The 18,048-nt window shown below is 36.5% G+C and overlaps 1 protein-coding gene across 1 annotated transcript; it reads left to right on the top strand.

Annotated features, from left to right (window-relative positions):
* Window positions 1-1,117: 1,117 nt before the first annotated feature.
* Window positions 1,118-16,213, top strand: LOC140243070 (oxygen-dependent coproporphyrinogen-III oxidase-like). Its single transcript, XM_072322806.1, has 14 exons — window positions 1,118-1,158; window positions 2,054-2,120; window positions 2,607-2,708; window positions 4,543-4,590; window positions 5,474-5,548; window positions 6,138-6,256; window positions 6,837-6,906; window positions 7,890-8,012; window positions 8,786-8,897; window positions 9,620-9,699; window positions 10,098-10,177; window positions 10,655-10,681; window positions 12,910-13,012; window positions 14,042-16,213. Exons 1-14 carry the CDS (start codon window positions 1,124-1,126, stop codon window positions 14,126-14,128), a joined length of 1,128 nt encoding a protein of 375 aa, XP_072178907.1. The 5' UTR covers window positions 1,118-1,123; the 3' UTR covers window positions 14,129-16,213.
* Window positions 16,214-18,048: the final 1,835 nt, after the last annotated feature.

The raw sequence follows: 18,048 nt of genomic DNA, 5'->3' as shown, positions 1-18,048 counted from the left end.
CCTTGTAAAGGGATTGTACAGTACTAGTTAAGGTGGAGATTCGGAGATTCATGTTTTGAACATTTCTAAGTGAGATAATTAGAAACCTCTTATGAAATATGAAAGAGCATGTAATTTCAAGAAGGATTCTACGTTTATTTGATGAAAATCGGTTTTCAAATGGCTGAGATATCCAAAAAAGTGATAATAATAAAAGGCGACAGGCCACGCCTTTTATTAGGATCTCTTTGTTTCACCTTGTTTTTGGATATCTCAGCCATTTCAAAACTGATTTTCATCAAATAAACTTTTGATACCCCTTAGAATTGCATGCACTTTGACATCTCATAGAGTAGTTTCTGAATATCTCGCAAAACGTTAAAGGCTAAATCCTCACCTCAACCAGAACTGTACACACCCTTTAAACACAGTTAGACTGTTGTGGGAGCTTCGCGTTCGGGCTGGTCGCAGTAAAAGGGCTGTCAGAATGGTATACAATGACCACAGGCAAACCACCAGCTTTTTTTTTTTTCCACATTCGTTACTTTTTTTCACATTACTGTTGCAAATTTATGGAAGTTCTGTAAATTTTAGTACAACACAACAGTAATGTGAAAAAAGTAAAAATGAACTGATGATTATGGTCTTAGCTACATTGTATGTACACGTATCTATTCAAGACTATTAGGAATAGTTTCTGATAGATCTTTAACTGATTTTAGTTTGGTTCAGCTCAAATTTGTACATACTTGTACACAGAGACAATCAGTGCCCTGTTGCATAAAAGTTGAGATCAAGCTAAAGTTAGAATATTAAGCATAAATCTCTGAATACTCAAGTCAAGTTTGATTGGTGGTGAAATACTTGACTTACATTTCATTGTCTGACTTATGAATGATCTTTTTATGCAGCAAGGCACTGGGCACATTGTGTTGTACCTCTATTAATTTCTCTTGCAGCAATGCGCTTTCTGTATGTATATTCTACATTTAGATTAGCACTATGCAATGTCACTTCTGTTATGCAATCCTGTTTGAGTGTGATTTTTTTATTGTTGTTGCTTTCTGTTTGAAGCCCAAGCTCAGTGAAGCAGATGCCACAACATCTTATGTTTGTTTGTTTTGTTTTCTAAGATACAGAAAGCATGGCAGCAAGAATGAGCTTCTTCCTCAAATACAGGTATGTTTTAAAGAATAGATGTTTTCCACTCCATTTTTAGGGTCCTGAAGAGAGATCTGGCATCTATATAGTGGCAAATTCAATTATCAAAACTTTTTTTTTTTGTCTCTGGTAAATGAATAGCAGCTAGGCCTATTTGTCAATGAGAGTTGATGGCTGAATTAATTGTTTGATTATGTAGTGATATTCATACAGTGAAGTTGATGAAGAGCATGAGTTACCCTTTGCTCCCAGAGTCATGAGGTTCTTGTGAAAGGGTTTGATAGCTTAACCCGTTGACGACAGACTGATTTTGCTATAACACACATTTCCCATAGACACCTGTCCGAGTATACTCAGGACTCGTCCTTAACTGGTTAAGGACAGAGTCAATGTGTTTACTGTAGTTTACCAAGGACAAATCTGTGGACAGTTCCTGAATTTAAAGTGGTTACTTGTATTCCTTTTACCCCTCCCCTGTTGTAGGGATTTGTTGCACCTAGCACTATCGAAATTTATCATCTGATTAATTGATGATTAAGTGAATCATTATTAAAGATCTTCAAACAATTTGGTTTAGTCACTAACCTCTAAGGAGTTTTGCTTGTGTCAGCACAGATGTGGGTAGAGTTGTAATGCATCCATTGTGTTTCCCATCTGCAAAGTGTATTGGGCAGAGAAACCTATCGAGGGGACTTTGTGACCGAAATTCAGGAAACTGCAGCTTTTCCTTTCCCATTTGGTCTAGAATTGCCTGTAATCAATAATTAATATCAGGATCTGATCACTGCCTTGGATGAATAGTCGGACATGAATTCCTGCTTGAGCGAGTATCCAGGTTAGACAATAAATTGTCTGTTTCACGCTCCATTCCAACAGTGAATCATATGTTTTCTATTTATCTCTCACAACTCAGGAGGATTGGAGCAGCTTGTGCAGTAATTGCAGGAGGAGCAGTCCTTCACGGTGTATACAGAACTCACGTATGTGACACATCATCTGCTTCTATTAACCCGTTCCGTACTGTATTCTGAAATCCCCATAGACTAAATACAAAGACCATCAGGTTCCTGTATGGAATGGATTGAAGTTACCCCAGTCATTACTGTTATTATTGTAGTGTGTTCCCAAGAGAAGCACTGCGAATGCACGTTTTATGTCCACTTTGAAAGCATGATGTAATATATTCCATACTTGAAATGCATTTCATACTTTATGGTTTATATTTGGTACCTTCATAGATATATTTCAAATATATTTTTGGAAGTAATAAGTTGTTCAGTTGGAGATGACATTGTGTAATTGGCAAAAATAATTTGTTAAATGTGCTTATAGAATGAGGGAATCAAAATTATAATACTACATTGTCACTTTGTCTTGTAGTGTATATGCCAAGATAGTTTCCATGATTATCCTAGTACATTTTAAGTCATATTTTTGTTCTTTGTTTTTGTTTTCTATTGATGTAGCACAATGTTGTCATAGCAAAGACCATGCCCACCACACATCCTAATCCAGCCACAAAGGAATTCATGACAGAACCCATCACAAGTTTGGAAGTTCTCAAAAAGGTGAGAAGATTAAGCCTGCCTGTCTGTTTCAGTAATAGTCTTACAAGTTATGTCATTTTGTTGACCTTACATCTTTTAGAAATAATTTGATATTATCAAGATTCAAGACAGAAACAACGAAAAACAATCTTGAACTTTTGGAACTTGTTGATGTGTACATAGGCAAGAAGTAGTGGACAAATAATGAAATATATCAACTCTACTCATCAAATATCGAGGTGACCTTACCTCTGCTTTTGATGTGGTGCTACAGATGTATGTTGTTACCATATATGTCATTCTAGTCTTGTCCCTTAAAAAAAAAAAAAGACTGTTTTTTTTTTTCAAATATAATGGAATAGATTAGCATGATTGAAGCATTTTTATGCCTCCGCCAACGAAGTGGCCGGAGGCATTATGTTTTCGGGTCGTCCGTACGTCCGTCCGTCCCGTTTTGTTTTTGTCGATATCTCAAGAACCGTGTGGTGGTTTTGCATCAAACTTGGTATGAGGGTATATCCTTGGGGGATGATACTTTGTGTGGATTTTAGGGTCACAGGGTCAAAGGTCAAAGGTCACAGGTTATTTTGTGAAAAAAAAATTTGAAATTTCATGTTTTTCTCCATATCTCGCAAATGGTTCAAGGTATCTTCATGGAACTTAGTATATATGCTTGTACCGATGGGCAGTGATTATCTAGGGAAGTTGGAGGTCATGGGTCAAAGGTCAGGGGTCAAAGGTCAAGGTCAACTCCTCAAAATATAACTACTTTCCTTATATTTATGCAGTGCCTGAAGGATTTTTTTAAAACTTGATGTATGCATGTATAACCCAATATATATTCTGTGGGAAGTTTCTTGCCAAAAGGTCAAAGGTCAAAAGGTCAAAGGTCAAGTGAAAGTGCTAAATTGCACTTTTTCCTCCATATCTCAAAAATAACTCAAGGTATTGTCATGAAACTTACATATTTATGCATGTTCTACCTAACAGTGATTCTCTTTGGAACTGTGGGGTCAAAGGTCAAAGGCCAGGTTTCGATAATACTATTTTACCATTTGATACTGAAATTATACTTTTTCTCAATACCTTGAAAATTACTCAATGCATAAACTTGTAAAAGGGTCAAAAGTCAAGTGAAAATCATCAGTTCCCCCAAATACCTGCACTCTGACGTTTTAATCATTCATCCAATTGAACCTAGTTCTAGGAAAGTGAACATTCAGCACATTTGTGGCAAACCTGTCATTTTAATATTTTGCCAATTGTGTGAAACTGTCATCACACATTGTCAAGACATTGTACTATAGACCTATTAGGAGAACCATGTATTATGGCGGAGGCATACACCAGTCGCCGTAGCGACATTTCTAGTTTAAAATTATTATTATTATTTGGCAAGGCTACATTCACATACCCTAGAGATGTTCTTGACTCTAGATCAAGTGTTTCCTCAATGATTTTTATTCTTCATATATTTGCCACCTCATGCTTCAGAGATAAATTCTGATCAAGACACGTAACACCTGCCTTTGGTGACCGAAACAAAAATTCCATTGCATTGCTTTCAAGGTATTATTATTATGTTTTATCTATATTATATTTTTAGTGGTTCCGTGACATTTGCTCCTGCATCAATTGCTGCCATGAAATATTGGCACGTTAAGCCAAACATAAATTTGACCCACATGTATTACTCTAACTCTGATCTTAATCCTCACTTCAGGCTAAATCTAAAACCCTAGCACAACCCTAACCCTAAGTCTTTGGAGATAATAAGACAGGAGCAAATGTTGTGTCACCATTTTTCATATTCATATTATGGAAGCTTTCTTCTTTGTGTCACAAATCTTGCCAGGAAGAAGACATGAAAGCCAGAATGGAACTCTTCATTATGAGGACACAGGTTTGTGACATGATTTACACACGCAGCTTTCACCATCTTTTTTTCTAATACTTGGGTTACAATTGAAATTTTTAGCCTTCTAATAACTAACAACTGACTGAGGAGGAGATATAGACATTGTATAACTGCAAAGTTTTTTTTTTCTTTTTTATGAGACCCTTACATCAAAGTAGTAGATCAGAGAGAATATTAGGACATTGGACTATTAAATTGTAGGAAGGTTGTGATCTTTCAATCACAGTCTACCATTTGATGCATTATTTGTTGTTTAGAGCAAGAAAGTACTAAACCTACATTGTACTTACTCCTTGATTTAATAGAGTAAAGGATGCTCAGTCTTTTTCATATGACTGTGAAACCTTTGAGGTCTTCCCTTTTTTCTGAAATGCCAAATAATAAAAACATGAAAAATTTTATATAATTTGCACTAAACATTGACATCCTGTGCCTTCAAAGATGTGTGGTGAAAAGGATCATGTTTTTCATGTTAATTATTCAGAGTTTACAGAATAGATCTTTTTTTTTTTTTAGAGCATGTGAAGTATGTATCATGTCATGTACAAAACAAAAGAGGAATAGCAAGACAATCAAGTGCAGTTTATCGTTAACAATCATTTTGCTACAACAGCTTCTGTGAGATACCTGTAGACCTTGTGCTTGTAGACACAGAGACATTAAAATGGTCATGGTCATAATATTTGTTTATGCTTGCATGCTTTCTATACCTATGATTTTCCCTCACTGCTGAAAACAGGATATGATGACTCTGAATTTGGTGAAATTCAGGTCATCGGCAAGTGGAGTTGTGCCTTTGCAAATGTGCACTCTCAGCAATAGACTCTCTGCAATATTCACTGAAAAATGTTCATTTTCATTTCAACAGGCAAAAATCTGCCAAGCCTTGGAAGAAATTGAGGGAGAGAAGAAATTCTTTGTGGACAGATGGCAGAGAAAAGAAGTGAGTTTACTGGCTGTGGTTTCTTTTTTTTTCTTCCTCTTTTTTCTATTATTATCCCTAGATTATGAACTCTTGGCATTTACAACGTAGCATCATTTTAAACATAGTGAATTGGTTTTGGCAAGGTGAACATACAAATATATTATATTTGATTGCTCATGGGCTCCCTTTAAAGTGAAGAAAGAAAACCAAAATCAAATCAGTAAGAATAGCAAAGGGGTACTGGGAAGGCACTTCAGATATTTGGCCCCACCCTGGTTGGTATAACAGGCCAGCAGCCTGAAGAAAGGTGATGATAATGACAGTGATGATGATGATAATGAATTGATGATAGTGATGATGGTAAAGTTGATCATGATCATCATCCGAAGTTTAAAAAAAAAAAGAAGGTTCCTTTGCATTTATCAGTTAAACAGTTTCCAACTAATCACTGACAGCTCGCACATAAATCTTAACAGCATTAATTTCTACTTTCACTCCCAGAGACATACAGAGAATTGTGCCATATTTGGTAATGTAGAATCCACATTGATTAAGGGCAGACTCCCCCTTATCCCCTCCCATTTTCCCGCTGTGCCCTGTGTTTTAGGGTGGTGGTGGTATCACCTGTATACTGGAAGACGGTCAGGTCTTTGAGCGAGCCGGTGTCAACATCTCGGTGGTCCATGGCAAACTATCAGCCAAGGCGGCTGCCATGATGAGAGCAAGGTAGGGGATGAAACAAATTCGCAGTTATCGAAGTAAAAAATTACTTGCATCTTTTATTCATAGATTTATTCAAATATTTATATATAAGAAAAAGCAAATTTTGTGCTGTTATGTGTCTTCAATTTATTGTAGAACATTTCTCACTGTACCACCACACGTTTGAGTTATGTTTGCCTCCAACTTTATGCAAGGGACATAATGATAGGCAGAAATGTGCACAGTGTTGTAACACTCTGGGTACATCACAAACAAAAGTGCATTTGAAATATAATACATGTAGTACGATCCATTCTGTACTTAATATTCACAAGTAAAATTTGATTCAATGATTCAAAATTTGATCCAAAATGTGCTTGTAAAAATGTTTCTCAAGTCATGAGCATGATGAGATGTCATTTTAATAATTGTATGTCTCAGAAGGAATTTTGTTATTGAAGATTATGCAAGAATTATGCAAGAATGAGAAAAAATGGACAAAGATATATGTTTGCAAGTTTGTGAAATTTTGTTAATCAATGAGTCAATTGAAATGGTGTTTTGGTATGGAAAAATGGTCATGTGATCCTATTCAACCAATCAGGGGCAAGGCACTGAAACCTGGGTCTGAGTTACCTTTCTTTGCTACTGGAATCAGTTCCGTCATACATCCGGTGAGTCTGAAGTCATAGAACTGTTGGAAATATCAATTTGCAAAGTAACTTCACCATGGTTGAACACAAGTTACATATATGCTGTTCTGTGTTGTTGTTGTGTTTTTGAAGTGAATATGAGTTTTTAAGTTTGTCCAAGTCCTGTCTGATATGAAATGATTGGAGCTCTGTGTGAAATATCAGGGTAACTTCTACAGCTCTTTGAGTGGGATACAAGGGATGAACAAAAGGGATGGTGTGTGAACACTTTAATTTATGTTACATTTAACAATGACAGAAAAAAAACAATCTTCACAATAGAGCCTACATGATCAGGCTTTCACTTTCACTTCGTTACATTGTGTCCCCATCCTGAGAGTTAAGGGGTATAATGACATGATTTTAAAGTTGATGTACCATCCTGGAATTCTCGGTGTTGGTGATGATGAAATGACATCTTTGGCTCCTTGTAGGCAAAATTTATGAAGGGATGGTGTTGAGTAATGTATTTAGGAAACTTTGCATTACTTGGTTTAGTAGTGGAGTAAGAAGTACAGTTTATATTTCCATATATTTAAAAAAAAAATACATCAGATTCAAATACAAGTGAGATAAAAATTATTATTTGGAAGGAACAACAACAACAACAACAAAAATACAACAGGTTGGCCATCATCATCAGAGGCAATGATTGTTATATCTAGGCCCCATGTCATAAAACATTCATACATGTATGATAGCAACTCTTTGCTTGAATGGCAAGTGCCATGGTATCAACGAGAATCCAGCTTCCTGATAGGCTGTTGCTATTGGAAGTTGTCATTCTACCAGGAGTTGCTATCCTAACATCTTTGATGAAATGGGACTCTGGTCTTCTGTTGGGCCTGGTTTGGTGACAAGTCAACATATCCTTTGAAAGTTAAAAGAGTGTGTTCTGTAGTAAGTGCACTATGGCAGTATGTTTTTACTTAGCTCTCTCCTTTAAAACTGATCTCTCCTCCCAGAGGAACCCAATGGTTCCGACCCTTCACTTCAACTACCGGTACTTTGAGGTAGAACAGGAGGGCGAGTCCCAGTGGTGGTTTGGTGGAGGTACAGATCTGACCCCTTACTACCTGGATGAAGAGGTGAGCCTCTAGACCGATATGATTTTTCTAGAGCCCTATTCACACTTGAAAATTAAGACATTTAAAACGGAATCAATCTGGATGAGAGAGCTTTAAGGCATGAGGTCAACACCTAAATGTGCGTGTAATATTGTCCTGGGATTTTTGTTTGTTTGTTTGTTTTGTTTTTTTGTTTTGTTTTTTGTTTTTTTTCATTGCATTTAGTTGGAGTGCTTGTTTTTTCATGACAACAGCAGAGGTCCAGTTTTTTTCCTTCCAGAATGATTTTTGGAGTAAAAATATCACTTCTTACCTTCTGAATCCCAGAGATTAGCTTGTAGTATTCAGTGCTATGGCCAAACTAATGTAGTAAATGTACTTCAAATCTGCAGGTGGAAGATCTCATGCAGATCTTGTCAGCTCTGAGTTTGGCATACATCTCAATGACAATGAAGATGTTACTAGAAATTTCCTTTACAGGGAGCTGTCAGTTTTTACGCACCAATATCTACTTTATAATTTGATTTTGAAAAAAATAATAATAATCGTATGGTTTCTACCAGTGTTTTGTGGCAGTCGAGATTTTTTTTGTCCTCCCATTCTTCTTTGTCATGCACTTTTTTTACAATCGATCCAAATCGGTTCCAGTGGTGAGACATAGATAAGGAATCTGACTTGATCTTTTGTTTGGTTGATGCCCAACGTAAAGAAGTCTCTGATGTTGCTTTTGCCAACTTCCAGCACATTAATGAGTGACAAATTGCCTTATTTTTTTTTCTATAATTTCTCACCAGGATGCAACACACTTCCATCGGACACTGAAGGCAGCGTGTGACCTCCATGATCCTGAGTACTACCAGAAGTTCAAGGAGTGGTGCGATAACTACTTTGTAGTGGAGCACAGGGGTATGTAGATTCCTCTCATCTGACCATGATCCATCTCAGCATCATATGTAGGCCTGTGTCACGTACATTGTACTTTAACTAACTTTTGGGCTGATGTAGTGTGGTCAGCTCAAAGCTGTACACCAAGCTGCCCCTTTGGCCATGAATAAAGCCTTTGTTGCTGACAGTACATACACCCTGTAGGCTCTGTGCAAGACTAAACCTCAAACAGTCAGTTGAGGTCAGTTGAGGTCAGTTTAGGTCAATTCATATCTGTTTGGGTCAGCTCTGGCCAAGTCTGTCTATGTCATGTTGTCTATACATACACTCTTCATCTGTTCAATTTCTCTTTGATGACATACATCCAAAACAATTTTAAATCTAAAGCCAAAAACAACTTATCAAAATTGATACGCCGTAACAAAAACACATAGACTCTACCAAAGAGACCAGGGATACAGGATGTTTGATGGGATGATCTAATCTGAACTTTGAAACACTGGTTGTGAGAAAAAATTTTTGTTTGTCTGTTTGTTTTCATTATCAATTTGATAAGATGGCTGGCTGGCTCAGCTGCACTATGTGGTCTTCCATGGGGTCCAGTTGTGAATACTGTGGAGCGGACCAAATCAGACTGCAGTAAAATAAAGAGAAGAGTGTTTTCAAATCAGAAAGCAGTAAATTTAAAAAAAAAAAAAGAAAAGGGGAAAAAACAGTGTGTTTTTTACTCATGTTCTTTTCAGGTGAGCGGAGAGGAGTAGGAGGAATATTTTTTGATGACATTGACCAACCGACTCAAGATAAGGCATTCTCTTTCATCAAGGTAAGCTCCACTCAAAACTTGTTGTCACTTGGCTTGAAAGGCTTATCGAAAGGAAAATGTATTGATTGTATATTACCACTTCTATTCTATACTTCCATGCACATCTGTGTTGCGAGTTTTATGTGTTATTTTTTTCCCTCTGTACTCTATAACCCCATCAGTACCATTGACAAACTTCTTGGGCACAGTATCATTGACATTTTGAGATGTTGCTTCCACGGGGGATAAATCTGATAGTATCCTGTAATTGTAAAGAGAATATTGCCAAGAATTTCACATTTGTTATGTTTACAGGAATATATTTGGCATAAGTATATAAGAATGAAAATATTTGGTATGTGATTCCACTTGATGTATTGCTTGTGAAGTTTGTTGATGTCACACCCTCATTGTTCCAGAGCTGTGCAACGGCCATTCTACCCTGCTACCTGCCTATCGTTCAAAAGCACAAGGATGACGGTTATGGCTACGATGAAAGGTGACCATAATTTATGGCAATTGCTTTTCTTTTTTGTTAAGGCTTCATCGCTATCACTTGAAATTAACAATTTATATCTAAGCATATTTGATCAAGCTCCACTATGTATAGAACTGTATAGAACGAAGCACACATTCTTTAACTGCATTATTACTGCTTAGAAGATATCTATACAAATGTATGTATTTAGATTTTATTCTTTTCGGTCGTATTGTTGGATGGATATATTAGAAAGCATTATTCATCTACATGCTTTCTAGCTCTTAATGCCTCTGTGTCAATGTGATCAACTGAAAATAAAAGTAGTGATATTTGAGTTTTTAGCCAAAAACATTGAATTTGGAGAAAACAAAAATGGATGAGAGTATGAGCGATTCTTCTTGATAAGGAAGAGATTGTAAAATTGATTTGTTCTTAATCCTCTTACCCTTTGTGGAGTGATAAGACTGTTGTTTCTCTGTATTGTTCAATTTTCAGGCAATGGCAGCTCTTGAGAAGAGGGAGGTATGTACATTGTGTGCTGTCATTGGTTTAATGTCACTCATGAATTGAACATATCAAAATCTGTCTTACCTAACCCTTCTTATGCTTCATTCACCAAATGGCACACATGCTGATGTGCCTTGGAACTACTTATCAATGAAAAAGAGACTACCTAATCCCCTAATCCCTTTTATTTCACCATGGCATTCTTGTTGGACTAAGGCAGGGGCTGATCCAGGAATTTCGTAAAGGGGGGGGGGGAGGGTGTGCCAAGAATATCTTTGGTGCCAATTCTTTGTTTCATCTCATTTTTTTTCTTTCTATTTCTTTTGTTTTGACAAAAAATAAAGAGGGGGTGCGTGCCTGGTGTGCCCCCCTCTGGATCCGCCACTGCTAAGGTATATTGCTACACCTGAGTAGGCATGCTAACTTTACAATGCCATCTAGTTCAAGTTTGGATGGATTACCAATGCTCATGAAAAAACTTTGCAGGTTAGGCGAAGTGCCTGGGCACATAAACGTTGAATCACCAATTGTTTGTTATGCCTCCGCCAACGAAGTGGCCGGAGGCATTATGTTTTCGGGTCGTCCGTCCGTCCGTACGTCCGTACGTCCGTACGTCCGTACGTCCGTACGTCCGTCCGTCCCGTTTTGTTTTTGTCGATATCTCAAGAACCGTGTTGGGGTTTTGCATCAAACTTGGTATGAGGGTATATCCTTGGGGGATGATACTTTGTGTGGATTTGTGTGGATCTCGCAAATGGTTCAAGGTATCTTCATGGAACTTAGTATATATGCTTGTACCGATGGGCAGTGATTATCTAGGGAAGTTGGGGGTCATGGGTCAAAGGTCAGGGGTCAAAGGTCAAGGTCAACTCCTCAAAATATAACTACTTTCCTTATATTTTTGCAGTGCCTGAAGGATTTTTTTAAAACTTGATGTATGCATGTATAACCCAATATATATTCTGTGGGAAGTTTCTTGCCAAAAGGTCAAAGGTCAAAAGGTCAAAGGTCAAGTGAAAGTGCTAAATTGCACTTTTTCCTCCATATCTCAAAAATAACTCAAGGTATTGTCATGAAACTTACATATTTATGCATGTTCTACCTAACAGTGATTCTCTTTGGAACTGTGGGGTCAAAGGTCAAAGGCCAGGTTTCGATAATACTATTTTACCATTTGATACTGAAATTATACTTTTTCTCAATACCTTGAAAATTACTCGATGCATGAACTTGTAAAAGGGTCAAAAGTCAAGTGAAAATCATCAGTTCCCCCAAATACCTGCACTCTTGATGTTTTAATCATTCATCCAATTGAACCTAGTTCTAGGAAAGTGAACATTCAGCACATTTGTGGCAAACCTGTCATTTTAATATTTTGCCAATTGTGTGAAACTGTCATCACACATTGTCAAGACATTGTACTATAGACCTATTAGGAGAACCATGTATTATGGCGGAGGCATACACCAGTCGCCGTAGCGACATTTCTAGTTTGTTCGTTGTTGAGTTGTTGTTTTTTTATGACTAGTGTATTGGTGCATTCATGTCATGACCCCATGCCACAATGAACTAAAACTGTTATTATAGTTATGTGTCATTGGAATTTAATGCTGCTACAATTTTTCATTGAGTGAAAAAAGGCAATAACCAACAAACAAATATCAAGAAGTATTTTGTGTCTAAATAAAACCAGATAAGCAAAGTTTGCAAAAGCAGACTCCTCTGCAAATCATATAGCAGGGCTCCACACTAACTTTTATTTTGGGTGGCCCAAAGGCAAACATCCGACCTTTTTTGGTGGCCCGATCAGGCCACCGCATTCTTCATTTCTGAAATTTTGGTGGCCCGACGTGCGTTTTTGGTGGCCCCGGGCCACCGGGCCACCGTTAGTGTCGAACCCTGCGTATAGATTTTGTTCAAGTCCATTCAAGTTACTGCTATTTTTAGCATTGATGGCTGATTACAACACAATGTCAATATATCTTCCTTGGAGAATTAATTGCCAGTAGGTCTAAAAAGACAACACTGTCATTGATATTCTGTACAAGAAATTCACATAACTCACCTTACACAAATCAAATATTTGACTTAGATAAAGCTCCATGCAATTGCGAGCTATAGATGGAAATAGCAAGGGATGGTCTCAAATGCCTTGATTTTGTCTACACTTCGTTTACTTTAAAGATTTGAGTGTAGTGGTATAAACTAGGCAGTGGAATTTCCTGTGTTTTCTCCATCTGTAGGTATGTGGAATTCAACCTGGTGTACGACAGGGGGACCAAGTTTGGACTCTTCACCCCAGGGGCTAGGATCGAGAGTATCTTGATGTCTCTCCCTCAAACAGCTGTGAGTATGGACTGAAACACATATACAAACAAACAAACAAACAAACAGATTATAGATAGATTGATTTATAGATTGATAGATTGATTTTAAATAGATTGTTAGTTTGATTTGTAGATTGATAGATTGATTTATAGATTGATAGATGAATATCTTGCCAAATCTGATAGAAGCTGATGACATATTCTTTGAACCCTTTAGTAAGTGTTGTCCTAGTGACAGAGTAACAAAGAAACAAACTGTAGGACTTGTGTTGAAAGGTAATCACAGTTCACTCGCATCCAAATACAAAAATCTTCTTATTTCACCTTAGAAGGAAATTCCATCCTGATAGTATGTTGCTTTGTATGAAAATGGAAAAACCAAAGAAGTAGATCAGTGAAATTTTTGGAGAAAAAATAGACACACAAAAAAGTTATGAACTGATATAGTTTAGAGAGGAAGACAAATTGGCAACTTTGTGATGTAGGTGTTGAGCAGCTCTCCATTTGTTTTGTACACATCATTTCACTGATTTTATTTTTCTCAAATATATAAGCACAGACAGAACTTTTATCTGTTTTATAGGACGTGCAAAAATGCATTCCTCCCCTTTTTGTAATGTACCAAGTACAGGTCTAAAGATTTTTTTTTCTTTGGAGAAAAATGAAAGTTGCCAACTTTTGTTTACTAATTTAAGAGAGAAATATCACTTTATATCTTCTAAAATTTGTTGCCAATTTAAGAAACAGTTCTAGATTTAGCAGTTTAGAGGCTTATGATTATTCTACAAGTGATACATTGTTGGTATATGACCAAAAATAGGGCTTCAATGGAGGCGAGGTTTTTATCATTCCTTATGAAATACTACCAAATGAATGTGAAAAAAGATACTGCATTTCACAATAGAAATGTGTATTCTAGGACTTGATGTCTTAAGGTTAAGCATTACAGTCCCATTTCCCCTAAAGACAAAAACTTGAGAGATAAACATATGAAAAAAAGCAATACCATCCCATCTGAGTTATCATGTGATGGGTCTTCTGTCCACAGAGTTGGAGATACATGCACTCACCAGCAGAGGGCAGCAAAGAGGCCAAGCTGACGGAAATTCTCAAGAACCCTCGTGACTGGGTCTGAGCTCTCGAGACTAAGACTAGTGCAATTATAGGCAAACCAAAGTGCAGGCAATGGATGGTGAAGAGAAAAATGTACACAGTCAAGTTTCAGTAGTACAGAGGTGTGTCTTGCTTTTCTATCGTGTACAGTGTATTTGATTTTACAAGCTGTGCAAGTAAATTTTATCTCAGTGAGTTGTGAAACTTCTTGGCCTTGTTCCATGGAAAGTTGCTATCATAGTAATCTGTTGCTGTAATGGCAAGTGTCATGGTAATGACAAGAATCCAGCTTCCTGATTGGTTGTTACTACAAGAAGTTGTCTTTCTAGCAAGAATTGCTATCATAATATCTTTTATGAAATGAGACCCTCTGCCAAAACATGGCAAAGTGAAAGTATACTTTTCAAATGAGGCTGTCTCTTAATCGAGAAGAGTATGACACAGGATCTGTTGAGAGGGCAAGCTTTTGGTTAGTTTGATTTTTGTTGACATCCATCCTCCCAGCTCTTTGCAGTTATTTACAAAACTCTCTGTTTAATACTACACTCTCTATCTCCACCCTTGTTAATTCTGTTTGGAATAATTTTTGCAGCAAAAGAAAACCCTTTTCTTTTCCTTTTTCCACTTACCTTATCCTCTTCTATATCTGAACAGTCCTTCAAATACATGTAATTCGGTGGTACATTGAAACTCTTTCTGTCCACTAGAAATTTCTTGAATAGTATTATAACAAAGTCCTCGGGAGCGGCTGTTTTATTTTGTTATATCAAAATTTCATTATAACCGAACAAATAAACAATAAGAGTACATAGAGTGGATAACGTTGCGGCCCTAATTTTTACTTCATTGTAACCAGAATTTTGTTATAACCATGTCCGTTTAACGGGAGTGCACTGTACTTAGGACAGTATCAGCATCATTTTTCATTGTATTTACATATATTGAAACCTCCAATGCATTGTGCTGAAAGACACACACTTTAATTTAGCCTCATGGAATGTGATAGACATTGACGTTCTATATAGTTTATGAACAAAGCATCTTCCTGAAGCTTAGATCTTTGTTTGACTGTTGTGAATTCCAGAAACCATTCAATGGTTTCCTCTGTAATGCTACATGTTCCAAATCAATGCATATTCCTATTGAAGAGTACTTCAAAAGACAAACATGTAATGAATTGTATTTGTGATATGCAAGTCCAACAGATATTACATGTATGTAACAACCTTTCCACAATCTTAATTCAAAAGATTAACAAAAGAGTAAATGATGAAAAGATTAGTATACAGGTAGATTAGAAGGATTAGGATGGAAGGAAAATTTCAGGAATTGTGATTGTGTACCCGTTTTACTACCAAATTGTGAGTGATGTATGTTTCTTGAAATCCTTGAGTGGATACCGCATCTCTCTGTGCCTTAGTTGCTGTTTTTGTTTTTAACCTTGAAATCGTACAGAGAGCAGTGAATTTCAGGCAAGTATAATCTCAGGAGGTGAAAAAAAAGGAAACTCCTCTGTACAGTATTGGGGATTAGATGAAATATGTGAATTCTAATGTCCTTATACTTCTTTTTATTTGGAACATTTTGGAGAAGAATACAGAAGACACTCTAATATTAAAGTAGCCAAGTCTTTTATATGTAGTGGAAAACAGTATTGTAGGTTTAAAAACTTGATACTGGATTATAGAAGAGATCAGGTTATATTTCTCGATTTGTTATTTGGTGAAGACACCATAATTAACCATGTTTTGTTTTGTTTTTATGCCATTTGTGTTATGGTCTGGCTGTGCATACACTCAGTTTTGTTTTATGTACCGTTTATGATTTTTGCGCTCTCAGGAGGGAGAAGTAATCGTAACAAAAACTTGCCTGTGTATTCATATCATAATGGTATTGTGTCTTGTGTGGAAGAAGTGGAAAAGATTTTGGACAGGGAAATTATTGATCAGAGATGTACATGGACATATTCAAACACTTTTGTGTTGTACACCCTATAAGGGCTTACATAATTATGTCCTACTTCAGTTTGTTTTCCAGAATGCCTTGTATCATGTTACTCTATGAAAATGTTGGATTAAATACAGAATATATTTTCCAAAATCGTGAATGTCGTTGTTCTGTAGAAGTCTTGTTATGATTTCAGCACACATCTAGAATGTATCGGTGAAATAACACAGTGATCTACAATATTGCAAGGTCGCCCTCTGTTGACCATACTGTTTTAACTGCAGTATTCTGCACAGTTCAGTACAATTGCCTCTGATAATTATATGTGGCACAGTGTCATATAGAGCGGAACCTTGTTATAAAGAGATTGGATATAACACAAACCCCTTGTAAGGAGGCGATTTTGTTATAAAGATGTCGGATATAACAAAACCCTCTTATAAGTAGGTGATTTTGCAAGTACATACTCTATCTCTGTTTCTGTACCCTGATAGTGATAAGCCTGATACAGTGTATAACTAGGTAATCATCCTGATTTGTAGGTCCTCATTATAGTGAGGTTTCCATATAATATAAAATGATATGTATCTGCCAAACAGACATTGTGAAAAACAACAGCAAAATGTCACAGGTGCAATCCATTGGTGAATAAATGAATATAATACATGTCCATGTATATTGCTTTCTATCTTTGTCAATATTGACACATATATTTACCCCCCTGGCCATATGTCTATGGTTCTGTCTATCTATCCATCTATCTATTTATCTATATTTATCAATCTATATCTATATTTATCTATATCTATCAATCTGTATCCATCTATCTATTTATCTATTTATCTTATCTTATCTATCTATCTATCTATCTATCTATCTATCTATCTATCTATCTATCTCTATATTCCACTGTATATATTTTCAGATTTATCTCAATTTGGTGCACATATCATCTGTCATCAGCAGGTCCTTTGGAGCTAGTAGACAAGTGGTCAGTAAATTACCAGTCACCATTATGGTAACAGTCAACATTTTATGCATTCTACTTCTGTAAAATGTTGTATGTTTCTACTTGAAATGGAAGAAAAAAAAAGGAAAAAAATGAAGTGGTCTTCAATACACCACTTAATCACAAGACAAAACACACTAAAGCAAATAAATAACCAAATGAATGATCTTTGCATCATGGTTTACTGTATTTACATTTTTACAAAACGCCTTCATATTCAGCCTTACTTGTCATAATTTTGGAGTGCCAACTGTACAACATTTATAAAAACGTGTCATTGTCAACTGTACACATCTAGAGAGGTATAGAGTACAGATTATATTTACACGAACATCTAAAGCTAACGAGAACTTAAAAAATAGAGAATTCATATTATCATATCATGGTAGACGTGTGCTATAGTTCCGCGGTTTGTATGACTTGACTCACATAATTGAAAAGAAAACTACTATAGCACTATGAAGTACAGGTCGCGGACTCATTCTGAAAGAGAATACAGTACAGTGTATACAAATTTCATAAATAGAAGACGTCTTCGCGGGGACGAGGGGACAAGTCCCAGCGAGCGTTCACATTATGGTTTTGGAGGAGAAAGTCCCACAGCTCGGGACTTTCCCCGCGTCGCGGGGACCAATGTGAACGCGGGGTATATGCATCTTTTTACAGAATGCGATGTGTGCTTGTAAGATCAGAATACAAATACCAGAGACACAATTGATTTACTATGAGTCATACGCATATCAATCGATATAAACGGAAACGGCTTGTTTAAAGCATAGAAAAGGGATGAATAATCTTTTGACAAGCTTTCAGGGTTTTTGTTGTTGTTTTTTTCTCTCTCTAAAATAAAGATACATAGATTTAGTGAACTAGTGAAATAGTCCGTTTGGTAAAAATCACATAGCAATAACAACTTGGTTGCCGTAAAGACCATACACACGAGGCCATTATTTTATGGTTGTCATGAATGAAGCGCTATACAATTA

Source organism: Diadema setosum, chromosome 19 (genome assembly GCF_964275005.1).
Source record: "Diadema setosum chromosome 19, eeDiaSeto1, whole genome shotgun sequence".
Classification (NCBI taxonomy): Eukaryota; Metazoa; Echinodermata; class Echinoidea; order Diadematoida; family Diadematidae; genus Diadema; species Diadema setosum.
The sequence above is the reverse complement of the archived record's forward strand: the minus strand, read 5'-3'. Positions and strand labels throughout refer to the sequence as shown.

Coding starts and splice junctions, on each gene's coding strand:
- LOC140243070 (XM_072322806.1), top strand. CDS start 1,124: ATGGCAGCAAGAATGAGCTTCTTCCTCAAATACAG. Junction 4,591..5,473: donor TCTTCATTATGAGGACACAG/GTTTGTGACATG, acceptor TCATTTCAACAG/GCAAAAATCTGCCAAGCCTT. Junction 6,257..6,836: donor GCTGCCATGATGAGAGCAAG/GTAGGGGATGAA, acceptor TCAACCAATCAG/GGGCAAGGCACTGAAACCTG.